Source organism: Drosophila subpulchrella, chromosome X (genome assembly GCF_014743375.2).
Source record: "Drosophila subpulchrella strain 33 F10 #4 breed RU33 chromosome X, RU_Dsub_v1.1 Primary Assembly, whole genome shotgun sequence".
NCBI classification, from domain to species: Eukaryota; Metazoa; Arthropoda; class Insecta; order Diptera; family Drosophilidae; genus Drosophila; species Drosophila subpulchrella.
Genome location: NC_050613.1, coordinates 14,083,738 through 14,110,278, shown reverse-complemented (window position 1 = coordinate 14,110,278; position 26,541 = coordinate 14,083,738). Strand labels below are relative to the sequence as shown.

Here is a 26,541-nt window from a genome sequence, read left to right as displayed (position 1 = left end):
GTATCTTTGTGTCTCTGCATCTCGTGGATCGCGCTGCCTGTGTATCGATTCAATTATGGGGATTTGTAGAATCAACCCATCATGCAGTCGATTGATTAACAAGTCGCACACAGCAAACGTCTCCCACAACGTTAGACTTACAGCTAATAAAGATTTTGGTCTTCAAAATAATATTAAAGATACTAAAACCTCCAACAAATGTTATCTAAATCAATTTAGGGTCCTTTTAATCATACCTTTTTGTTTATGATAGTTTTGAAACTTCTTAGGGAAAGTAGTTCAAAATAATCTATTTTAATGTGAATTAGTAACTTAACTATGATCAACCAAAGTCTCAAACCAGAAATGCCCTCTCAGAAGTGCTCATAACTTGATCAATTTTACTCCAATTTCAGAAAATCATTCATCCAAAAGTTATTGGTTGAGTGATCTTTTAATCTGTTTTACAAATTTTTGGTTTTAATGTATTTCTTTGCCCAATATTCACTTCATTGAGCCAACTATTTCGGCTCAGTTTGGTTCCCATGGGACTCCCTCCGTTTTGTCAAATCAAAGTTTAAGACTTTTACCCAAATTGCTATCCAAACGCTGAAGTGGACCATATGTCGCTCTTCGCAGCCCTTTTGGCATGCCACAAACCGAAGAAAGACTGCGCAGATTTCTACCAAAGCAGGAAGAATTGTGGGTGCGAAGAAAGAGGAGAGATGGAGAACAGCTGCTGTCCCGACAGCATTGACCTCTCGACGGCCAATTCCCCAACTTTATCTCAATCTGCAGCTCTTAAAGGGTTTTATATTTTATTTAATCTTTGCCTTTTTTTTTATCTTCTCCGGCAACAGTTGGTGGTCCACACTTTCGGCGGAAGGTGGCGCTGCTAACAGCAAATCAGAGGGCAATTAAGGTGAGCCGAGAGGCAGATGGCAAAAAAAGACTTGGGCCGGCGATCTTCCCAAAATTGCTTGCACAGAAAGAAATATTAAAGGCAATTGAGATTCGGTTAACTATTCCGAAAAAATAAACAACATTTTTGATGTATGAAATCTTTCGTCTATTTACTTTATTTACTTTCATTGTTTAAAAATTGAAGATCCCAAAACAACAGTGCTGTAAAATGAAAAATAATTTTTTTGGTAAATATATTATTTTTATATGGTTTTTATACGAATTTTTAAAAAATTACTTAACATTTTCATGAAACACTATTGTTAGCCTTTTAATTTTGGCATTCTAAAAATCAAATATTCAAAAATGGATTTGATTTCAATAATATGTAGGTATTCTTTTATTTTTACTGAGAGGGAGACAACTTCGGCAAGCCGAAGTTTATATACCCTTGCAGGTCGATACCATGGAAGCAATGTATATACAGAGCTATCCTATTTAAGAAAACTCAAAAATATTCTAAGAAATATTAAGATTATGAAATTTTACTTTTAAATTTACTAGGGATATGTTGTGCCGAAAGTCAAATAAAACGATTTAAAAATTATTTTTACTTTAATTTGCCGATCCACCCTATGGTAGCTATATGATATAGTAGTCCGAATCTTATCAAATTTTATTCGTAATTCTGAAATAATTAAAATGGCTGTATACCGGCATAGACTTTCCTGGTAGTCTTTTTAGGATACTTTTTTAAAGATTAAAAGATATTTTTTTTGTATCTCCTAGTTTTTTATTATATCTCAAGTTAAACCTGACCAATTTAGGTGATATATGTTTTAGTTTACAACTATAATGTCACCTTTTAATTTTGCCACATAAATGAATAGGCTAGTTGTAACTCGAAAATCTTTAAAAAAGTTCATTTTTTCAGTTCTTTCGATCTTAACAGACGTCCTTATAAAGAAAACAGAGTTAAATATTGAGAATAAGGAGGGCATTGGTTGCATCGAACCCCGCTGTTAGCCCTGTTGCTTGCTGTTAACCCGCTTGCGACGGCGGCGAACATGTTGCGTCGCTTTGTTTTGTTCGAGGGAAGCCGGCGTGGCCAAGGAAGTCGCCTTTGCGGATCGAGCTCGCACTTCGTTCCGTTCGCTCTTACCGTTCGCTTCGCAGCGGCGGAAACTCCGTACTTTCGAATACCAAGTATCTCTCAGATACTTCTCGAGACCCGAAGACGAGAATTCGAATAATCGCCCGAGAAGAACTCTCAGTATAAAACCCCAAAAAAAATCGAAATATTTTCAAATACATTATTTTTTTTTTTTGGTGCCAACGCAAGCCAAGAAATACAATTTGGTGTGGATTACCAGTGGAAAAGTGAGTGCTAAGATGGATTAAACAAAGATACAAATTAAAAAAAAAAACAGCCCAAACAAAACCAAACAAGCTGATTATTATCACACAACGGTTATGGATTAGTGCCTGTGATTGTTCAGAATCGGTTACAAATATATATGCAGTTTATAGGACTAAGGAGCCCGAGTTGAACATACAAAAACTGTGAGTAAATGTAAAGAAAACCCCATTTTTTTGGTTTATTTCTTGCTCGTGTGCCGACTGCAACAGCTGCTCCCTCACTTTGACCTTTTCGCTTGATTTTGTTTATAAAATACAGTTCGCCGAATACCCGCCCCTTTTGGCCCCACAAAAGTTAAGCTTTTGGCCACTTTGACATTTTGGTTGCCAGTTTGGTGGTCTTTGTGTTGTTGTCCAAGAAAAATAAGAGTTTTGATGTTGAAATGGAGGCTAAAACATATTATGGTGCTATTCATTTTCAAAAACTATTGGCTAACATTATAATACAATACTATGATACAAAATTTTAAATGACTATTTCTAAAAAAAATATATTTATATATATGTCTATAAAAATTTTGTAAAAAAAACTTTAAGTTAATTTAAAAAAAACGTATGTTATGAAAATACTCATATATATATAAAATAAGTTTTTAACGCAACGACTTTTTCAAATAATTTTTTTCTTGGTTATTTGCTTATTGATAAGTGAACATTTAAAAAAATCATACTCTTAGCACTTTGAAACTCGACTAATTGGATCTATACTTTTTCTTCGGCAATAATAGATCTTCTTCTCCAGACCTTGGACACCTAATTAACTTCTTCTGACCATTCCACCCCAGAGCATCTTCAGAAAAAAGTGCTCTGCTTAACTGATTCTATCTTTTCTTTCCTTGGTTTTGCATGATTTATGATTATGATTTTAAACAAAAAAACTTAAAACTGAAGAGTAACAAACAAGAGAACGATTAGCATTCCTTGAGCATTTTCGTTGAAAATTAAAAAAATAAAAACGTATACATATATGTGGTCAAAGAAAACATGTTTTCCTGCACTGAAATTATTTTGTTTTAAATTAAAAAAAGCATTGTTTGGCAAAGAGTTAAAACAGGCTCAGATATGCTAAGCGTTGGCAAAATTTAGCAATGAGTTTAAATCATTAATGGCATACGTTTAATTTAAATGAATACAAAACACAACCTCGAATTCTTATCAAGATAATAGCCAATTTAAATCAAATGAGTATTTTACCTTATGATAATTTTTAACTTCGCATATTCATGTGTGATCTTGACGCCTTTATTTATTTAACGATTTATTTAAACGATTTTATTTTCAAGTTTTTTTAATACTTAAAACTTATAAACATATTATATAATAATTTTATAACGGGCTAATTTTTAAATTTTCGATTTGGATTTTTTTTGTGTAATCAAAAAGACACCGCCTCTAGCTGTGAGTTGCTGCCAGCATCGGTGTAAAAGACACTGATGCGAGTTGAAGAAGCTGCAGGCCCAGAAGCTCCACCAATACATCGAAAAGTGCACACAGATACTCACACACAGCTTCAGTATTGACTCACGCACCTGTCCCTTGTCATTAAAAAAACAAGCAAAGTTTCAATCTTCTTCTTTGGCAATCTTAGCTTTTACTTATGATGCTACTTCCTTCTCTTCCACATAAGTCGATTAATAAACGCAAAAAAATGATGTATGACTAAGTTTACTAAGCAAATGTGGTTACAAAACCCCATTTTCAAAACCGTAAAACTCAAAAAACAATTTTATAACATTATGTTATGTACTGATCTCTAAGTTTTTTTGAGTAAAAAAATGTTTTTAGACTTTGATCTGCTTAAGTACCTAAGATTTTGGATAGATTTTATTATTTAAAGATTTTTATTAAGTCTTAAAGTTAAATAGATCTTTTAGGATAATCTTATTTAAAGTCCTTAACTATTCTAATTTTATAGTTATACGATTTTTGAAGAAAAATTTCAAAAGTAAACTAGAACTTCGAACTTGAATATACACGAATGCTATTAAATTTCCCTAAGTGTATATGAGAGTGTGTGTGTATTTTTTGGATTTTATAATTTGGCCCAATTTGCTGGCATTGCAAATTGCTAAAAACGTCTGAACAATCGACAGGAGGAAAAAAGGGGCGTACAGGGGGGCGTGGCAGGAAGTGCAACATGCTCATGTCGCAAGTTGTTGTTGCCTTATTTTCCCGGTGCTTCTTGTTGTTTCTTGCAGCTTTTTATCGATTGACGAGGCCGCATTTGTTGGATCGTTTTGACGCGTCCTCGTCAGCATGTCGAAACTTATTTTTCCTTTTCAATTTCGCCCTGCGATTTTGTACTCCTTTTTGTTGTTGCCTGCCTGTCGTTTTGTTAGTTCTTTGCATGCCACAAATTATGTTCGGCACCCCCTTAGCCCCCTTTTTGCCCCACCTCTGGCTCACCTTGAGAGCGGAGCTGTCAGGCTTTTTGACAGTTTCTGCCGTATCGTTTCCACTGATTTGACTGCATCACTCATCCTTTTTGCCCCCGTGGTATTGAATATCTTTTTAAGATTTTTAAATAATAAAAAAAGTACATTTTCATCTTGGCATCTTTGCCTTAAGCAGCTAATTTCTCATCTCGTTTAAAAAGAAAAGCAGACGAGGGCATTCAAAAAGGCAAACAATTTATCCCTTGGTTAATTTGGTTAATTGAAGACAATTGAGAGCCGCTTTGCAGTTCATTAAGCCTCATCAGCGTTTGAGAAATGGGGGGTTGTCCAGAATCCAGTATTCAGTATTCCGAATCCAGCTCCATTTCCATCTATATTTCCAGATCTCCAGATCTGTTGTCTTGTCGCCAGACTAATTAAAATATTTGCACTCAAATGCTTAAGCAATAAATATTTGTCAAGCCATCATCATTAGGAGGGGGTGGTGCGGGGCGGTGGGGGCTTTATTGGGGGGGGGTTCTGACCCCAAAAACACAGCTCTCTGCTGTGCGAGGCAAAAATGGAAATGGAAAATGAAAATCTATGAGAGGCGGCATTTTTAAAGTGCGCCACTTTGGCCTGCATTTTTGATGAGCTTTAATGGCGCCGCCTTAATGCAAGTGAAGCATGCAGGGGGACTGGGGGCTGGGACACCCCCACCCATGGTTACTCCCCCCCCCTTCCAACCACCCTCCGCCCATCGAGAATGCCAATTAATAGTCATTGATGGGAAAAGTTGAATCCAGAGTGGAAAGGCAGGGGAACTGAAGTGTGCCGTCGCCTTGAAAAGGCACAGAAGGGGGAGGAAAAATTGCAGGGGGGTGTGGAAGATAAAATCCCCCTGGAATGGGGGATAAAATGGAAAACGGGCGGCCATGTGTGTTTCCATTCCCTTGACTTTTCGGTGGTTGGCAGGCAGCCCAAAAGGAAAAAAAAAAGAAAAGACCCAAGAAATTCGTATCTCAAATGGGGACAAACATCAAATTAGTCTAAAAATGAAAGAGGGTGATTTGCAGGGGGGATAGACATCGGAAGACCGAACTCAAATGGGCATAAAATTTCCTTATTGCCGGACAATAGTTGGAATAAGTAGACAAAGTTGAAAAACGTAATGCCATATGGCACAAAAAAAATCGAAGAAGGGGAATTTCCGAGAATGCAGAAGGTAAATCGGAAGCTGGTCGACTTTGAGGGGAATAAAAGTGTCTGAAATGGGAATAACAATTTTATTTCAGGCCTAATTAAATTGTATTTGGGTTGGCAACTAGGCATAGCTAAATGTGTATCTCAGTTAACAGTTGGACAAAAAAATAAAATAAAGAGAAGATAGTCATGCCTGTAAAACTTTTTAGATATAAAATAAGATTTATTTGATTGAACGTTTTAATTGGCTTCTAATATTTAAAAATCTCAATTTCTTTATTCTTTTTAAGACACTATTACAAACTATGTGAAGTTTACAGCTTCCTTATGTTAGCTGCTACTAGCGAAGACTGTACTATGACATTCTCCTAAAAGAAACTGAAAGTATATATGAAAAACTCGTCCGCTTCTTTCCTAAAATGATTCCTAGCGCTAATTAAGTTAATCCGCAGTACTTTCTTTTGAGTCCTCGCCAAGTCCCCAGATTTTTACCCTCCTCCAAGGACCATTTTCATCAGCAATTGAACGCGACGCGAGCTGGAAGAAAAAAGCGCTCAGAAATTGAGCGAACTTATGAAAATGTTTTACAATATCCTTTTCGTGTTATTACAAGTGTACGTCCTTGTCGCCAGCTTTGTCAGAATGTCTGGCAACGCTTCTTGGGCACATTTCCCCCTTGGTTTTTCCCCGGCTTACCCCCTGCTTTTCACCCCGATTTTCCCCACTAAGCGTCTTCTTAGTGTAGAACATCTTCACTCCTTTGGGGCGTCGTCAAGTTCGCGCTGCGTTTGAATATGTCATTACTCGTTTGGCCCCCGCATTTTCCCCAACAATGTTGACGCGTTGTCGCCCCACTCACCCACCTCCCCGACAACCAACCACCGCACCACCCGCTTTCCCGACATGTGGGTGGTGCGGGTTTCCTTTTCTTGTCCTGACTCCGCTTGGCCCGCCTGGCGGAAGTGACAGTTGAACATTCATTCATTCATTCATTCGCTCGCCGGCTCATTCATTCAGCCAGCACTCAAGACCCAAACCCGAGCACCCACCCAAAAAGCAACCCGCGGAAGGGGAAAAATCAAGCAAGGCAGCCGGCGAACGGGAACCATAATGGAAAAGCGAGGCAGTCGCAAAAAATACAAGAACCTACGAAATTTCTATGCCAATTTGGCCAGCAACGTGAGAAATATCTAGAGATGCTGGCGTGTTGACTTATGTTTGTGGAATTCATCAGCAATATCAGCTAATACGCATCGCGAATTCTTCAGGATCATTTACAGTGATTTTAGTTTTAGAAATTCAACTTGTTGAATGATCCTAATAGTAATATGTAATATGCCTACTGTTCTAGAATTAAATCCGCATTGAGTGATCCTTCAGAATTCGCGATAATTTGGTTGTGGAAAGTTTTAGACACACACACATCAACAGATCAAAAAAAGGGAACGCGAATTCTTGAGCATCCTAATTTATGGTTGCCCTTTTTCCAAACAGTCAAATTAACTAAGATGTCTTAGTTTATTTATAAGAACAGCACTGTTAAAATAGGTTAAAACTACCCCATTCCGTCCATCGAAACTATGAATGTGGCCCACTCACGCTGGCACCTCTAAGGGAAAAAAAAGTAACCATGTGCGATGTCTTCGTCTCCGTCTTCTGGGCGGAAACACAACGCAATGACTGAACGGAAGTTTTTTGGAAGCGCATAAAATTATTATGGAGTCGTCCTCCACGGTCTCCTCGCTTCCTCGCTTCCCCCTTCCCTACCCCTTCCGTATCTGTATCTGGTTATATGTATGTATCTTTTTTTGCCTTCGAGGACGTGGCGCGTCAATTGAGAATTCGAGTCCAGGACCTTAGCCTCCACTGGCACTTCATAGTCCTGCCGCAGTCAGCTTTTTATGGCTCTCCTTTTTCCTTTGTGAATTCACTTTAGTTTGCCGACTTGGCTTGACTATCTCTATCTGCTTTTTGCCGTATTATTTTTATGCGCAAATTTAATATTTACATTTAGCCAAAGTGGATTTCGGGCTATCGTTGACTCTGCTCGGGCTTGGGCATTTTTATCAACTGACAACTTCTGACCGCAGAATGTTCCCATCCTCGCAGATTCGCAGATGTATCTGCAAGATAAACAAGAACAAGCCAAGAAGCAGAACAAGCCGGAATAAAATGGCATTTAGATAAGCCCGAAAACTTTGGACAACGTTCTGAGGTGGGGGCTCTACTTCTCTACTTTTACTTCTACATGTGAAATACTTGTGGTCTACAAGATGAAAATGCCAGAGCGATGATAGCGGGATGATGGTCAAGGAATGGGAGGGACTTTGCCGAGATCTTGGGAAAATCCAGTCAGGAATATGCCAAGTCGCTTCGAATTACAATTAAAATAGTAAGAGAACATAGTGGTTAAAATTAACTATTTGATGCAGGGGAAGAGTTGCTCAAGGAATGGGCAGGAATTCGGAAAACTTTTCATAATACAAAGACAAAAGTCTTGGGAGTGGAAAATGGATAGAACAGAAAACGCAAGGTAAAGGTTGGAAATAAATATTTAAAATGAAATACCAAACAATAAAAAATAAAATCGATGGAATGTTAATTTGTGTAACTCAGTTAGGGGAGCTAAAAAGGATACTACAGCGGGGCTTCTAATAAATTATTCATTTGTGTGGGACTATGAGTCATTATGCAACCACCCCCTCGGCTGCTCTAGTTTAAGTTTCGATTTTATTATTTCTTTTTTTTTTTGGACAACCACCGAAAATAAGGAATCGCAGTCACCCCATCGCACTATGAGTCATCGTCATCTGGCAGGAAAACAGGACACCCCCGCCGAGGATTAGCAGCTGACTTTGGTCTACGGAGAAAACAGCTGACGGGGTGCTTTTCTTTTTCGTTTTTGGGCCCCCCCCTCGACAGGATTTCTCGATATTCCCTTTATTTATTTCCATTTTTTATCCACGCTGCTGAATTTGTAAAGCATTTCCAAGTACACGAGCGACAAACAGGCAACCACTTAACGCTTGTTGCCACATTCAGCTCCGTTCCAGCTGTCCTGTCCCGAAAGTCCTGTGTCCTGAAGTGCGTTCAAAGCCAGGACACCACCCCCCAACAAGACCGCCCTCCTCCTGGCGTAGCCAAAAAAAATATATAAATAACAAAAACACAGAGAGACAATCGCCTGATTCGGCTTTCGTGCCACACACGTTTTGTACTTTTTCATTTTTTGTGTATTTATTTGTATTGTATTGCATGTTCTGTCTGTGTTTGTGTACCTCCGCCCCTGAACGAAGGGGGTTCAGCCCCTTCTCCCCCCCGATAAACCTTAGGCATGCAAGGATATAATCGAGAGCATAGCCAACGGAACCCTTCATGAATCATGTCCGCCGCTTTATCAAACTAAAAGGGGGTTCAAAATGCCATGGAGGTGGGGTGGAAAAAGGGGTGCAAGCGGGGATTTTGGGGCAGGGAGCTCCCCCTTATCTGTGGTTATATTTTCAGGTCTGTGGCATATAGGATGGGGTTGCAAGTACCCCCTAATGCAGGCATCAATTTTTCAATTTGTTTGGAGTCTTTGCATGCCAGTCGAAAATATTGGGAATAACAGTCTCGATTTAACGGGGTTTCATTCCTGCAATTTAGAGTGGTAAACAACATAATTTCTTACTAAATTGTTAAATAAAATAAAATGATTACGTAATTTAACAGGAATATATTTTTTTCCAATATTTAGTCCCATTTTATTCGAGAAGTTTCACTAATAAATTGCCATGGCCGGCAGTTCTCTGGAAATATTTTTCCGCAATAAATTTTCATTGCAACAATTACCAAAGATCATAATAGAAAATTAAGTAGAAAAGGACTGTCACCCATGGGGGAAAATAGGGCCCCGAAAAAAGAAGGAAGTACACACAATGTCAATTGTTGACTTTTTATGCGAAATATGCGTGATTCCCTGCAAGTTTTTCGCCTTCGGCCAGGATGAAAGTAGTATGTAGTATGTAGAATGTAGTAGAGAGGACTGCGGGTACATAATGTCTAATAAACATTTTGTGCCCTATAAAAGAGCTATGAATGCGGAAGAACGTCGCTGCCAAACACGGCCTGTGCGTGTTTATGGCCAAGATGAAGACGAGCCACATTAGGGCCAACAGAAGCATTAGCCAGAACAATTAATACGTACAGAGGCAAACAAATGAAGCGGCACAAGAACAAGAAAGAAATTGAATTAACAATCTTACTTATGTTTTTCCCCTTTCTTGCCCTCTTTTTGCAGATCTCAAGGCCCAAAGACAAACAAAAAACAAAGGAGGGAAAAAAAGAAAAGTGAGAAAGTGACACTTGAGACTTGTGTTCTCCCAGTAAAAACGGTGTTACAGGTGAGTCGGAAAACTAAGGAAAATTCACTTAAATTGGTTTAGTTTAAAGAAAGAATACTATATTAATAACAAAGCTGTGTAAATAAGTTATAGTGGTATACAATAAAATCGTTTTACCAATCGTAGTAGGGGAACTTATTGGAAGATAGAATAATAATATTAATGAAGAAGACACATAAGTTATATTGGCTTACAATAAAATCGTTTTAACAATCTCAGTAATAAAACTTTAAAGATTCCCTTTCCGTAGTCACATATGCACACACCACCAGTTTGAACAACTTCCATATGGACACATGACTGACATTACACAATGGTCATAACAAAACCCAACTCAAGTCGCAACCTCAAAAGAGGAGAATAATAAAATAAAGCCAAGAAATACAATGAGCAGAGATACAGATACAAAAGAATGGCCCACGCCAAGCCCGCAAATAAATGGTAGTTTGGTAGTGTGGCAACCCTGGCCCCTCCTGCCATTCGTGTGCACCCGTACCCCCTTCTTTTATCAGGGGTTTGCTATTGGGCTTGGGTTCGGGTTCGGCGTCCATAATAATTAGTTATAATCGGATTTAGTTAGACGCGAGCGAGCGAAGGTGTCGCCAGTTGTAGTTGTATCTTTTTTGTTGCCATAGTGGTTGCACCACCACCACTCGTGCTCCGAAACTGGAATATATATATATATATATATATATAGATATGGGTATACCGCCCACACACCCAATCGTGTAACGGTCGACCACAAGGCAATCAAATGGAAAAGCCAACGAAAGAAAAACTGACAGCGCCGAGTGGGTCGCCGAATCGGTACTATATATCTGCAAACGTCCCAGTATCTCTGGATCGTACCTGCATCTATATATCCGTATCTGTATCTCTGCGCCTCTCGGTTCGTGTTCATTATTACTGCTCTATTCTAACACGTTTGGGTTTCCAGAGGAGGGGTCTCGAAACCTGTATGGGAAAGGTCCCGCTCTTGTTTATTGAATTGATTCGTATTTGTGTGGAGTCTCTCTTCTTTTTTTGGGACGATTTAAAATAGGTTTCGCCTCTGCATCGCTTTTCTCTTTTTTTTATGTTTTTCGGGGTCTGCAACGCTGCTGCAGTGTCATGTGGTGGGGATATAACTCAATTAGCTGCATGGGGAGAAGGAAATGGGGGATACTGACGGCCGGACAAAAGAATAAGCCCGAGATGAGGTAGCCAGCGGAGATTGTTTATTTTTTGGGTTCGGTTAGGTTTTTGGGGAACAGGTACCCGTCGCCGTGCCCGATACAGTGACAGCTGTCAGGTGAGGGTTTCACCGATTCTTTTTTTTATTTTCCTGGTCAGGCAATTGTCGTTGTGGATGATAATTTGAAATGAAAACATTGCCTATGGGAACTCGGTTTGCTGTGCAGTTAGTCCAATGAAACGTGGTATGGTGTTTAGTTAGCTGGTACATTTACAAGTGCGTGACGCTAGTTGTGTTTGTCACTTGGTGTTGGAAAGTAACCTCATGGAACTGGAGTTGCTGCAAAGGTTTTATGGAGAGATTTACATAATATGGTATATCATATATTGCCACAAGGAAATACCAATAAATTCACAAGGATCACATCCATTAACTGATAAGAATGTCAAAGATATACTGCATTATATACTTACTTGTAAGAATAGTCTTGATGAACATAATAATGGTTCCAATCTATCCACTTAACCCTAAGTAACTTAGGATCTCATTGGGTTTTCCAGCTGAAATTTCGTTTATTGAAAGACTCATTAAAAACTAATAACTTACCAAGAGTTTCTGTGAGATCCCCACACTAGTCGCCCAGTAAATATCTAGGCTTTACCATCTGACGTCTATTCAAATACTGTCTGGTCAAGTGCCGCTTTCGAAATCATTTTTCACTCTTTGCCAATCGCATGGGCTTCTCTGGTGGGTTTTCGTTTATTTTTTGTAAATGTTTTATTTGGGGTTTCGGATTGGATCGATCTATGTCAAAGTGGCGGCCCACACGAAAACGGGGAGAAGTAAAACGAAATGCTTGGAAATGAAATGAAAAAATGTCGGTGTGTGGGCGAACTTGGACTTGGAATGGAACTCGAATGGAGCATAAAATATGTTAATAAGGCTTAAAGTTATACAAATCTCGACTGGCTGGCCGGCTTGGCTGGATGGCTGGCTGGCTGGCTGGCTGGCTGGCTGGCCGTGTGTCGATCGCTTGTAATACAAAACCATAAACATGAATTTGAAAAAAATGCTAAACGTAAAGTGGAGAAGCTGCTGCGGTCGATGGGGAACCCAAAACCAAAACCAAAGCCCCAACCGAAACCCCGACTAAGACCCAAGTCGAAGCCAGCTGGCTTGTCATTGTTGCAGTGTCTTTTCTTGGCCTGGCTTAATTTCCTGCTGCTCGACTTCAACTTGTTTTGCTTCTTCGCAGCTTCTCCCCTTTCCAGTCAGCCGAAAAAAGAAGTAAAAAATCGAAATAATATAACCACACACACAAAAGAGCATAAAAACAACAACAACGGCCACAACCACGAAATCAGTTAAGTTCAGGTGTTCAATTTACTGATTGAAATTCTGCTTCGATGTGGCCAAGCAACTTTCATTCGATCTGCTCCATTCCCCAAGCCCATCTCCTTTATACATGTGTATATACTAACCTTACCTTACATATATCTCTTTCTTATGATTTTATTTGGAGTTTCGGCTGCTGGGAGTTCGATTCATAATCTTATGCCTGGCCATGTCAGAAATTATGTTAGAATTATGCTAATGAGAGTCCGATCGAACCCAGATGCTTTAATTATACACGGCTAACAAGTTTTTCACCCCCTTCGCCGGTTCTTAGCCGCACGGAGCCTGAAGAATTGATGAATAACTTAACCCGTTCTTCTGGGTGAGCTGCAGTTGGTTATTATATTAAGGCAAGAAGCAGTCGCGGGTTGATTCGATTAGTGTTATGAAATCTGAGCTGGCTTCAAGATTCGTTTTGGGTTTATTGATCTAAGGGAGATTATTTTTAAAAACATTTCTGACGACGTTTTTGCCGGGTGTTGTGAATGCGTCACTGCTAGGCAACACTGGTTTATAACATTTTAATTACTGTTTTGCTTGCGATCAGCTGAAAGTTGATCTTCAAAATTGGAAGCCATATAAGTACACTGCGTTGAGACAAACGATTTGAACGCAGCTCATGTTCTTATAATTCCCAAATGTTCCAAGTTATGTGTAACTAGTGCTGTTCAACACTGCTCCCTTTAATCATTGAACAACACTGGTTGTCACATTCATCAAAGTGACTTAACTAGCTCTTAACGTTTCACTTACCCCATCTCTTTATTGATAATTATCAGTGGCTCTTTTTGGGGATAAGCGATGACCTTTTTAGCTTGCCTTTACTGTTCCGTTAAGTTGCGCTGACTTTGGCAAAAAACTTCTGGTGTGTGGCCCATTAATAGGCGATTTAAGTTTATTTTTGGCCAGTTGCCTTTTTATTGACACTGAAATGGGATGGGAACCCCGGAACCCGGAGCCTGGTGCCCCAGCTTTTTGCCCCAGGTCACACATTTGTGTCGTAATCAGAGATGGCAGCAGCAGGAAAGAGAGGGTCAATTGAATACCGGGCAGTCATCATCATCCTTTGACTTTGACTTTCCGTTGGCTTTCTCCTTTTGCCACTTAGCCGTTGCCCTTTCGTTGAATTGTTCGAGCAAACAAATTGTCAACAGAAAGGAAAGGAGAGACGAGGGGGATCCAGCACAGGCATACGCACAAATTGATTTTAATTGTTAAGCATTCCCTTTTTTAATTGTCCTAATCTTTGCTGAACCCTGGACCTCGACCAATATCCTGTATGCCTTTTCCGGTTATCCCCGATCCCCAAACACCCCGATTCCCGCCCTTTTTCCCTTCCGCTTGTTGCCTTTTCCATTTTGTCAGCAAAAGTCCTTTAAGTAGCCTTCCTTTGGCCGAGCTTTTTACTTCCATCTCCTTTTTACCCAATTTTTTTTTGTTGGTAAAGGGTTAACCGGTCCCTAAGGGCACTGGCATGTGTGAGGGAAAGCGAGAGGCAGACAGAGAGAGGTATAGGTGCGACAGAGACAGATGGAGGAGCCCTCAAGTACAGTCGACACTTTAACTGACAGTTAAAGTTGAGTTTTCTGTTTGTTTTTGGAAACTTCGAGGCTGCTGGGACAGCTTACTCAGGCAAACAGCAAGCCAAAGGATGTGAGCCACATATTCACTTACTTTGCAGTGAATAAAGTTGACTTTTGGTTTAACGACTTGGATTTCCTATTTGGAAAATTTTTTATTTCAATTGAAAACCCCTAATTAAATGAAAATCTTAAAAGCTACAGAAATCAGACGAGACTGTACCTTTTCAAATTAAAGTGAGTGAATTTTATCGAACATGTTGAGCTCAATTAATTCACTTTCTCTGGGTTCTTTGGCAAATAAATTGAATAATATCTTCACATACATATATGCCTTTGGTCCCAGCAGATCGCTGGAACCCATCTTATTCGGCAGATGGACAAAAGCAGATTGCCACGCCATTGGTGAGGATAATTCCCCCGATTTCAATGCCACAATCTGAGACTTAACCCCTCATCTCCCTCCATCGCTCTCAGTGTTTCGCTCTTAACCCCACGCTGCCAATCACTGGCAAACAGTAAAACTCCGATGGCAAGAAAAACATTTCCGCTGCGAACGCTTTCCGCTCCAGTTTTCAATTTTCGCAGCTCCAGCAACACAGAGATACAGTAATTATTTTCAGGCGACGCTTATCACACATAAATCTCGACTCCCCGGCCCTCCGATCTGAGCCAAGCCAAACCAAGCCGAACCAATCCAATCCCATTCCATCCAATCCAATCGATACTGTGGACTATATGGGTAGATGGTTGCCTGTTTTGTCAGTCAGTCGGCGGTCGGCAGTTGGAAGTTGCCAGTTTTGCCAGTTGGCAGTTGGCAGCAACTTCCCCGGCCATGGGGCTTCCTTTCTGCAGCTGCCTTTCGGGCCCCCCTTTTTGCCAGAGAGCCCCCTGTCGGACGCCACTGGCCCCTGCTGACCACAAGATGCAGCTGCACTTATCCAACATCCAACAGCATCCTTTAATGCCACAGCCCAAGCATCTGTTGTGATATTTATAGTTGCAAGTTGCAACTGGAATCGGGGGAACAGGTGCTAAGACGACGCCCGAGATCAAGTTGTCAGCCCAGAGCGAGAAAAAAGGGTTGCCTTGATTTGTGAATATCTCAAAAAATCTATTAAAAAAGATAGTAATATATCCCCAATAATATGAATAGTAAGTCTGGTTAGAAATCTTTCGTAATTTATAAGGAGTTTAGAAATTAATCATTAAATAAAAAAGATAGAACTATATCAAGGGATAGTACCAGATAATACCAAAAGAAAACACTTTTTTATTTTATTTTAATTTTAAAAAAACTATAGAAAATATATAATTTTAATAAAAACCCCCTTTATTTTGTACACTTTCCGCGAACCACTTACGCTAATTATTTATTATTTTCCCTGCTGGCCAGTGTAAAAAACGTAAACCAGTTTCCACGATCGCATTATTATCGCCAGTTCGCTTCGGTTATTAGATGCAAGCTGCAGCGGATGTGCGGCTTCCTTCGAGACTTTTGTCATTTACGGTTTATCTATCCCCCTTTCGCCAGCCCCCCGTCAGCGACGCCCCTGAAGTTTCTACGGCTGCTCCTTCTAAGCACGTCGAAGTGGCTCTCATAAATCAATAAAGAAAGGCCCACCTGGTACAAATAACTTTGAAAAATTTATATCGAACACTCGCCTTGCTTCTTTCTCTTGCAAAAGTTTTTCGGCAGGTGGGTGAGGCGAGGGGGGTGGAAAATCCAGGGGGGGGGGGCAGGAACCCCACGTGAGCTTTAGTTTTCCGAGGAGAAAGAGAGATGCCCAGGCACTTTCCAACCAGATGGCAGCTGCTACTGTTAAGTCTCGGACCTGGCCAATGAGTGGAGTGATTTGTATTGTTGGCCAACCGCCGCTCCTGCACCACCCCTCGAAGCACCACCCTGCACCACCCACACTTTTCCGGGCGGAGATTCGGAGCAATTTTCGTGTATGACATGCCCTGGATATTGAGACAGTGACAGCAAAATGGAGAAAACAAATTAAAAAAGCCAAAAAGTGAAAGAATTTCAAGAGGAAAACATGATCAAAACAGCACAGAGAGCAAGCCATTGTACTCCCAGATGGTCTAAAAAACTGTAAGGAATATTAAAAGAAGAAAAGTAATAATCATAAAAGCTGGATAAACTACAGAATCTTTTATATTTCTCTACAGGCGAAATTCTTTCTTTCAAATAAATTTTAAAAACTATTTAGGAAGGCTAGCTACGTGATTTCTGTTGTTTAGTTTACTAATTGGAATTATGCTAATATATATAAAACAAATATAATTCTCAGCTACAAGATCAGGTTTGGCCGTAAAATTGTTCAAGGCAATGAAGCCAATTTCTTCCATCGATACGCAGACCCATCAACACTCTTTTTAGATTTCTTTTCTCCCCAAAAAAAACCGATATCTTAAAACAAATGAAACCGAATCTTTATCGCCCATAAAAGGCAGGGCCCCAAGAAAGGGGAAAAAACTCCCTGCGAGCGTGTCCAAAATCGGTTTTAATTGGCTTAGCAAACGCAGTATTATCATCTTCAGCTGGAAGTCGGTGATGATTTCGAGATTTCCATCGAGTGGAGTTTCTCCCACAGCCTCCAGTGGATTTTGGATCGCGGTGCTTTGCTTTTCGGATACAACTCTAATTTTGAGTAATTTTCAGGCCCCGCCCCCGGATTCCGAACCCTTCCGTTTTGTATTTTCTTTATTTTTTCTATATTTTTTTTCCTGAACGGAAGCCCGCTAATCTCTTGCCTCCCTTTGCATCTTTTTTGGGTTATTTTTTTATGGATTTCTCCTCTTCTATTTTTCAGTTTCTGTTATAATTTCGTTTAATTTGAGGCGCCAATTTCCGTATAAATGCAATAAAAACAAATAATAGCGACGAACTACAAGAAAACGAAATTAGACAGACGGAAGCAAGCCGAAAAAAAAAACGAAAACAAAAATAAAATAGAAGAAATCCTAAACTCCCAGAGAATATACAGAAATAGTAAAATAGTTACCCAACAACTGGGAAAAATGCGTGAGAAAATTCCAGGGCAGCCGGCACCTGCACGTCGAACTAGAAAAGTGGAAAAGTGGTCTGGGAACGAAAGGTGCGGAAAAGCGGAAAAGTGGAAAGGGAGAGTAGTGTAGTTTAGTACTTAGAGTTGAGATTGCGCTTCATACATACACAGAGTGTAGCTGCAATTTATTAGGCAAATCTCCTCAAACGCAACTCGAGCTGAAAGTGGGGATTGAAACTTGTTGGCTGGAATTAAGTGGTTAACAGAAGGAATTTAGCCCAAGTGATTTCTATAAATCGGAGGAAATAAAGCAATAAATTGGTATTGAAACGAGAGTCTAGTCAGTGCACAAAGCAATTAGTGTGGCCAGAGCAGCAAATAGCTGAATTGTAAGAGTGCGTTTACATATAAAATGTACTAATGTTTAGGATACTTATTCAACATTTAAAATTTATTAATACGTTTTTATGGACTTTGAGGATTGAATACAAATTTTTCGAAAAAATCAATTAAAGTTTTGGATTATATTTTCTCTTTTCTTGCTTTCATTTTTATGCTCTCTTTTTAGTACTTGTGCTTTGTGTTTTTGGCCCGGCACTTTGTGGAATATTTTCGCAAGATTTTTCCACATTTGCCTCGTTTATGGGCGCCCTTTGTCGTAAACTGTGGCATTGCCCCGCGGCTTAAGCCTTTTTCTGCGGTGGCTGCCTGTGTACCGCCCTGCACCACCCTGCACCGCCCAACCTGCTGCTTTGACTAATTTGAATGTAATTCGTTTTCGGGGCTCACGTACGGCTGTCTGCACTTGGAAAACATGAATAAAACCGAATAAAATGCGAATGAAAATATAAATGGGTATGGGTACGGGTACTGGTACTGGAACAAAAAAAAACACGCGCGCCAACAGCGAACAATAAACGAACAATAATAAGTAATAAGACCCTGAGGCAATTGTAGCCCCCCAACCCATCGAAAAATTTGTTCAGCAAAACGCGATAAAAAAACAACCAAAAAACGCAACAAAGCAAAACAAAGCGCATAAAAAGCACAGCAAATAAACAAATAGATACATGTGTGAACAAGAAGAAAAGACAATTTTGATTGGGGCTCCATTAAATTTGTATTGGCGCCTGCTCAAGGCCTCCCCTAAGAAATCCAATCCGGTTTACCCCGGCCTTTGTTGCACCCAAAATCGCAGCTAATTGAAGGACATTTTATCACTGGAGGTGTTTCGCCTCGCCAATCGATATAGGAAGTTTATCTTTAATAGAGATACCACAACAAATACTGAATTTGGGAAATGAAATTATCAAATAATATTATTAATAATAATATAATATTAATATTATTAATAATATTAATATTATTATGTAAGATAACCATAAAATTACAGACAATATGCCCCTCAAGCATATTGTAAAAAAGTTTCAAAAAAATTGAGTTTTAAAAAAGATGATCAATCGATGGTAAAACAATTAATAAATTGTAATACATTAACTCATGTACTTATGTACTTGATAAATTTGTTGTTAATGAGAATTTTTTCTATAAATAAAAAAATTGTATCTGCTCTAAAAAAATATTTTTTAAGCAAGGTTAATTTACTATACCGAAGAATTTGTATATAAAATAATAAAATAAATGATAATGACTGCAACTTTTTGTGGGTACTAACCATTGAAATAACGTATTTATAGAAATATAAATTATAATTATATATATCCCTGACTGTGGTACTTTGATGTACATATATTAACTCGAGTGTTTCTATCTTCCAGCACCATGTTGCAGACGATGCAGCTGCTCCTGCTGGCCACGATTGTGGGGATGGTGAGGAGCTCGCCGTACACGAGCTACCAGAACCAGAGGTTCGCCATGGAGCCGCAGGACCAGACGGCGGTGGTCGGGGCCAGGGTCACATTGCCCTGCCGGGTGATCAACAAACAGGGTACCCTGCAGTGGACCAAGGACGACTTCGGACTGGGCACCTCCCGGGATCTGAGTGGCTTCGAGCGGTACGCGATGGTGGGCAGCGACGAGGAGGGCGACTACTCTTTGGACATTTACCCGGTGATGCTCGACGACGATGCGCGGTACCAGTGCCAAGTGAGTCCGGGTCCCGAGGCCCAGCCGGCCATCAGGTCCACCTTCGCCGGGCTGACGGTGCTGGTGCCGCCCGAGGCACCCAAGATCACCCAGGGCGACGTCATCTATGCCACCGAGGATCGCAAGGTGGAGATCGAGTGCGTTTCGGTGGGCGGAAAGCCGGCTGCTGAGGTGAGTGTGCTTTCAGTATTTCTTAAAAATTTTAAAAGAATGCATTGAAAAAAGCGAAGTACTTCAGAATTCCCTATATAATGTGGCATATGTACTTCTGAGCACTTTTCTAAATGAGTTAAAACTTAAAAAAAAATTCATAAATCACTTATGAAGGTGTCTAAAAGTATGCAGTAAAAAAGAAACGTTGTCTCATCGGTTTTGAAGACCTCCAATATAATGTTGCTTACTTTTGGACACCTTTCTAAGTGATTTTAAAGTACTTGTGATTTATTTTCAATACTATGCATTTTGTTTCACTTTTGATCCCACCCTTTTCTTTTTTATCCCAATAATCGGGGCTTAAGTGTTGAAAATGTATATATTTTTGGACCATTATTTGGCAGCTAATCGAACCATACTCTACGCCTTCTCTTCCGCCCCGCAGATTACCTGGATTGATGGCCTGGGCAATGTGCTAACGGATAACATTGAGTACACGGTGATACCGCTGCCCGATCAGCGGCGCTTTACGGCCAAGTCCGTCCTGCGGCTGACCCCCAAAAAGGAGCACCACAACACGAACTTCACCTGCCAGGCGCAGAATACGGCGGACCGCACCTATCGCTCGGCGAAAATACGTGTCGAGGTGAGTAGTAGTCCTCCGGGTAACAAAACCAGGAGCTGACCCCCCGGTGGTTGTCCTGCTGACAGGTCATTGCAGGTTTTGCATGACAACACTGGAAAAATTTCAGAATATCAAAGGATTTTGGGAAACATTTCTTTGTGTGATTTTGTTCAAAAGTTTAACGGAAGTCACTGGTGTTCCTATATAATTATAAGAATTAAAATGCTTTAGGTTCCGTTTGAAACCTATAATTATTTGGCTGGAATATCAAAGGATCTTATGTAATTTTTGTTAGGAACCTCTCATGATGTCCTATTAATTTATATAAAAGTTGCCAAACCGTGTTTATGTTGAGGGTGTTACTTATTTTTTAAAATGTATAGCTAATATCTTCCAACTGCTTTTTTTTGAGTGTATCCTGCTACCGCTGGCTGAGGTTACCTTATCTATAGTATGAAAGGGGCAAAGCAGAGAGTGTGAGAGCCTGCTATCAGTTTTACGTGATGCGAGGCGCTGCGGAAGTGTAAGTCCCCTTCTCTGCCGACTTTCCCGAGGACAGCTGCACGCCGGGGGATAGTATTTTTTGAATGGGCTTTTGTGCCGGACATGGCACGACACTGACGGGCTAATTCATGCCCGGACATAAAGGCGCCCATCATGGGTTACCCCAAATCCCGTCTACCGAATGCCGAGCACCGAGCATCGAGCACCGAACCCCCAATTTGGCCAAGGAGTGTGAAAGTGAGGAGCCAACAAAGACCTGACCCCAGCCCACTTGTCATTGGCCTGGTTTTAGGGGGAGAGTATCGGGGGAGTCACATGTCCATGGCGCTGACAAATCCCTGACGAAGATGTCGGGCCAAGGAGTGTCGGGACTCCCAGCTGATTGACCTGAATGAGGGCCTTTTTGGAGCCGATGCATGGCTATTCCTTGGTCACCGGGCACATGAGATACCAATTGTGTAGCTGCAATGAAATTTCAAAAATTCCAGCTCAAAAGGATTTCGTCCCTTCAATGGAATCACAAAATTTTTGTTGTCCTCAAGATGTGTTTCAATTTGTACCTAAATTTCGTAACAAAAAATACCAGATAAATATTAATTTAAAATTTAGTATATGAATGGATTTTTTTATTATCCTATTATTATAATCTTTCTTAGAACGATAAATCAAAGAAGTCATTTGTCTTAGAGTGGTAGTTTTTAAAAATTATATTTAGCTTATAAATTTCCAAAGCTTTTGTTAAAACCATAAAATCACAGTCACAATATTAGTAATAAGTTTCAAGGGATAAAGTTTATTTTCCCTCTCAAGACGATAGGAATAATTACAAAATACTGTAAATATTTAGAAGCAAGATAGACCTAAAACCTTACTAAATATCTCCAATATTTTCCCCCCTTCCAGGTGAAATATGCGCCCAAGGTGAAGGTGAACGTGATGGGCTCGCTGCCCGGTGGTGCAGGTGGTGCTGGTGCATCCGCCGGTGGGGCGGGCGGTGGAGTCCACCTGGGCACCGGTTCCCGGATCGTGGAGCACTCGCAGGTGCGACTGGAGTGCCGGGCAGATGCGAATCCCAGCGATGTCCGGTACCGCTGGTTCATCAACGACGAGCCGATCATTGGCGGCCAGAAGACAGAGATGGTAAGTGGCGCTCCTTCTCCTCGGCCTCCGATTTTCCTGCATCTCTCCAGAGATTTTTACTCGGGAAAAACTGGTTCGCATTCCACTTGGCAGGCTGGCGCATAATTAGAGCAACTATTGCGATTAAAATGCTGCCCCTGCTGTTGTATAATGCTGGCAATTATTGGAACCAGTTAGATAGCCACCGGAAAGGCCTAACGTTCCCACAATTAATCGCAACTGGAACTCATGGATCGACCCTCTCTCTCTCCTGTTTTTCCCCTCGTTCCAGGTGATTCGCAATGTGACGCGCAATTTCCACGACGCGATTGTCAAGTGCGAGGTGCAGAATTCCGTGGGCAAAAGTGAGGACAGCGAAACCCTTGATATAAGCTGTAAGTAATCCTAAAGTTATTGAAATCCCCAATTTTATAGTAATTCAATTGCTTACTATCAATATAAATTAACTTCATTAATGGCGTGTACCATTCATAAGGAAATTATTTATTAAATAAATCAACAGTAAAAAAACAGCCGATTATATATTTTATTTTCTGAAACTGAGTTTCACTTCCATAACTCAAACTTTTGCAACTGGCATTTCATTGCCAATAAAGTCAAAAATAAAACTAAAACAAATATTTATAGACCTCACAAAAATATTTTACACCTACAAATGAACATTTGTTAATTTCCATAAGTCAACATCGCGTTGCTTGGGGCATCAAATTATGGGCATATTCAAATTAAAGTTGTTTTTACTGGTTAAAATGGAAAAAAAAACATATAATATGGAAAAAAGGGAAAAGCATTTAAAATATTAGTTTTCCCTAGGCTCAATTTTTTTGATAGTGTGTTTTTGTTATACAAATTATTAAGCAAATATTGTTGAGCAGCACATTTAATGTGTGAATTTTGTTTTACAAATAATGCTTGTACTTTTATGGACTTTTTGTTATTTCATCAAAATATTGCTAGGTTATTTTAATATAATTATTATTTTCTTATGTATTAATATATTTATATCCTTACATATATTTTATTAATTGAGTTTTATAAATATTATAGATAGCTTATTACCTTTTTTTATTCGAGTCTACTTGCTATTTATTTAGATTTATTATAAATATTAAATATTTGGCTGTTCTATTTAATATTTAAATTTAATTACAATAATTACATGTATTACTTAAAATGTATTATAATTTCCCCACTCCAATTGCAGATGCCCCCAGCTTCCGGCAGCGACCGCAATCGATGGAGGCGGACGTGGGCAGCGTGGTGTCCTTGAGCTGCGAGGTGGACAGCAATCCGCAGCCGGAGATCGTGTGGATCCAGCATCCCAGCGACCGGGTGGTGGGCACCAGCACGAATCTCACATTCAGCGTGAGCAACGAGACCGCCGGACGCTACTACTGCAAGGCCAATGTTCCCGGATACGCTGAGATATCGGCGGATGCGTATGTCTATCTGAAGGGTTCGCCCGCGATCGGTTCCCAGAGGACGCAGTACGGATTGGTGGGGGATACGGCCCGGATCGAGTGCTTTGCCAGCAGTGTTCCCCGTGCCCGCCACGTGTCGTGGACCTTCAATGGCCAGGAGATCAGCTCGGAGTCGGGACACGACTATTCGATCCTGGTGGATGCCGTGCCCGGGGGCGTCAAGAGCACCTTGATCATCCGGGACAGCCAGGCCTATCACTATGGAAAGTACAACTGCACAGTGGTCAACGATTATGGCAACGACGTGGCCGAGATTCAGTTGCAGGCCAAGAGTGAGTATCCCTTAGATTGTTGTGTACTTATATCTGGCATTGCTTGGGTTGGAGAACTTGAATAATATGAATAGGACTTGTTTTAGATTTTGTTTCTAAAATTCGGGTATTAATATATATATTAGGATAATATTTTTTTTAATAGATGGATGCAAAAAATATCTGTCGAGGATTTTATATAATTTATAACAACATATTTATGGTGTAAAAATATTATTAATATTGTTTATTATTGATATTTTTCTCACATATACTTTGAATTACTATGGATTTGGGCTTTTGGGGTATTTATTTAAATTAAAGGGATAATTTCCAATTTAATATTTTAAGTGTATCACTACAATTTCAACACACTTCCGACAGATAGTAAAATTTACGAATACTTCATATCATACTTCATTTAACATGAAGTTTAGGAGATAACCTTTAGTATACTAATATACCATTATAGCTTATTGCTTTATATCACCAATTTTAACCCACCATCCCCCGTTTCCCTTCTTTTTCTTCGCAGAGAGCGTCTCTCTGCTGATGACGATTGTGGGCGGCATTTCGGTGGTGGCCTTCTTGCTGGTCCTGACCATCCTGGTGGTGGTCTACATCAAGTGCAAGAAGCGCACCAAGCTGCCACCGGCCGATGTGATTAGCGAGCACCAGATCACCAAGAACGGCGGCGTGAGCTGCAAACTGGAGGCCGGCGACCGCACCTCGAACTACAGTGACCTCAAGGTGGACATCTCGGGCGGCTATGTGCCCTACGGCGACTACAGTACGCACTACAGTCCGCCGCCGCAGTATCTGACCACTTGCTCGACCAAGTCCAATGGCAGCTCGACCATTCTGCAGAACAACCACCAGAACCAGATGCAGCTGCAGCAGCAGCAGCAGCAGAGCCACCAGGGCCACCACCACCACCACCAGACCTCCAACCCCATGACCGCCACGACGACCCTGCCGATGACCTTCCTGACCAACAGCAGCGGCGGCAGCCTGACCGGCAGCATCATCGGCTCCCGGGAGATCCGGCAGGACAACGGGCTGCCCAGCCTGCAGTCGACCACCGCCTCGGTGGTCAGCTCGTCGCCGAACGGCAGCTGCAGCAACCAGAGCACCGCCGCAGCCACCACCACCACCACCCACGTGGTGGTGCCCAGCTCGATGGCCTTGAGCGTGGATCCCCGCTACAGCGCCATCTATGGGAATCCCTATCTGCGGTCCTCCAACTCCTCGCTGATGCCACCACCCACCGCCGTTTAGGGTGGACCAGTGCGGGCGCCGCCCCACCACCGCCAACCGCCAACGACGACGACCCCACCCACTGAGCCACGCCAAGACTGATCTCACAAGGAACCGGGGCCGCTTTAGGGGGGTATCACTGTTGGTGGCGCGTTTTTTCAGCTACCAAAAATTCGAATTGCTTAGGTTTAGGCTTTTAGCTCACACACATCTGATTATATAGCCGTAATCGTAGCATCATCATTTCTTTAGTCCTTAGGTCTAGGGTACTCTTTTTTTTTTGTATTTGTCGTTTTTGTGTTCTTAGCCTAAGGGTCATGTAGTAGGCTAATCCCCAGTTCGATCTAGAGAGAGACTAAGCTTCAAAGAATGAGTGTTAGGCATTTACAGAAGAAAAAAACAAAATACTTAAATGATTAGAGAGTTTTACTGCTTGTTGAGAGAACGCCTTAATGTAATGGTTAACTGATTGGTGATTTAACCTCCAGTTACAAAAATGGATTTTCCGGGGGCTGTTTGTGGGAAGTGAGAACCGTTTTAAACTTGTTCTCGGCTTTCATTTCAATATTATTTGCGATACATACAATTCTTTTTCTGTTTTATTCAATCTGATTTCAACTCTCAAATTACCAGTCCTTAAACTAATTCACCTATATGCATTTTAAAAATATCTATCCATCTATATTTTATTTTCTTTTTTATTTAACTGTAAGCTCTTTTAAAATCTTTTCTTTTCCCAAAACAACTGCCCCTGAAAACGCCGCAAAAAATATAAAAAACAAATTCAATTATGTATACACAGATATAGTATATGCTAAATGTTAATGAATCTATATACGAGCATAAAGACATTCGGTTGAATGGATAGCGAGTAAGCAAACGAAATGCCAAAGTACCTGATAGTATTTAAGTCGGGGGTGGGTTGCCCTTCAGATCGGTAATACCCAGCCCCCATCAACTTCTTCTGAATTATGTAGCATTATCTTTTCTCGCCCGGAACTCTAAGCTAGAACTTAGATTTCGATAGTGCGCTATATGGTTAAATAAATATAGAAGCTAGATCTTGACAGTCGCCTTAACTTATGACAAGCCCATACATCTCAAATCGCCCATGAAAAAATACAAAAGAAGAAAAAGAAAAACAAAAAAAAAAACAAAGAGCGTAAACGTATTCAATTCGTCAGTTCAATTGTGCTAAGTGTACTTCTAAGTGTATAACGGTCTAATTATCCTAGTTGTAGCCTAACTAAAGATACACACGCATATTTCAAATATAGACCTAGCCCTAGATATATATGTATACATGCATTTTTTTTCATAGCCCTAAGCATTATATTTTGATAAGCGAACGTATTTCATCTAAGGAATCCCAGAAAACTAAATATTACTCCCTCTTTTTGCTATATTTATTAGCTGTGGGTATTTTATTAGTGTCGCCAATTAAGCGCGAAACGAACAAATGTTTTTTTGTTTACAAAATGCAAATGATAAAAGCAAATAAGCAGCATAAAACACACACAAAGTTAAACACGAAAAACAAAAAACTGAATAAAAATTTATTGAAAACCAAAACATAAAAAAGAGCATTGCAAACGGA

General features: G+C 40.4%; 1 protein-coding gene across 1 annotated transcript; it reads left to right on the top strand.

The window, feature by feature from the left end:
* Positions 1–2,040: 2,040 nt before the first annotated feature.
* On the top strand, positions 2,041–26,244 carry LOC119557494 (irregular chiasm C-roughest protein). Its single transcript, XM_037870265.1, has 8 exons — positions 2,041–2,445; positions 10,159–10,261; positions 19,206–19,704; positions 20,132–20,332; positions 21,719–21,955; positions 22,227–22,329; positions 23,160–23,708; positions 24,223–26,244. The coding sequence occupies exons 3-8, from the start codon at positions 19,210–19,212 to the stop codon at positions 24,963–24,965; spliced, it is 2,328 nt and encodes a 775-aa protein (XP_037726193.1). The 5' UTR covers positions 2,041–2,445; positions 10,159–10,261; positions 19,206–19,209; the 3' UTR covers positions 24,966–26,244.
* The last annotated feature ends 297 nt before the right edge of the window (positions 26,245–26,541 follow it).

Coding starts and splice junctions, on each gene's coding strand:
- LOC119557494 (XM_037870265.1), top strand. CDS start 19,210: ATGTTGCAGACGATGCAGCTGCTCCTGCTGGCCACGATTGTGGGGATG. Junction 20,333..21,718: donor CGGCGAAAATACGTGTCGAG/GTGAGTAGTAGT, acceptor CCCCCCTTCCAG/GTGAAATATGCGCCCAAGGT. Junction 22,330..23,159: donor CGAAACCCTTGATATAAGCT/GTAAGTAATCCT, acceptor CTCCAATTGCAG/ATGCCCCCAGCTTCCGGCAG.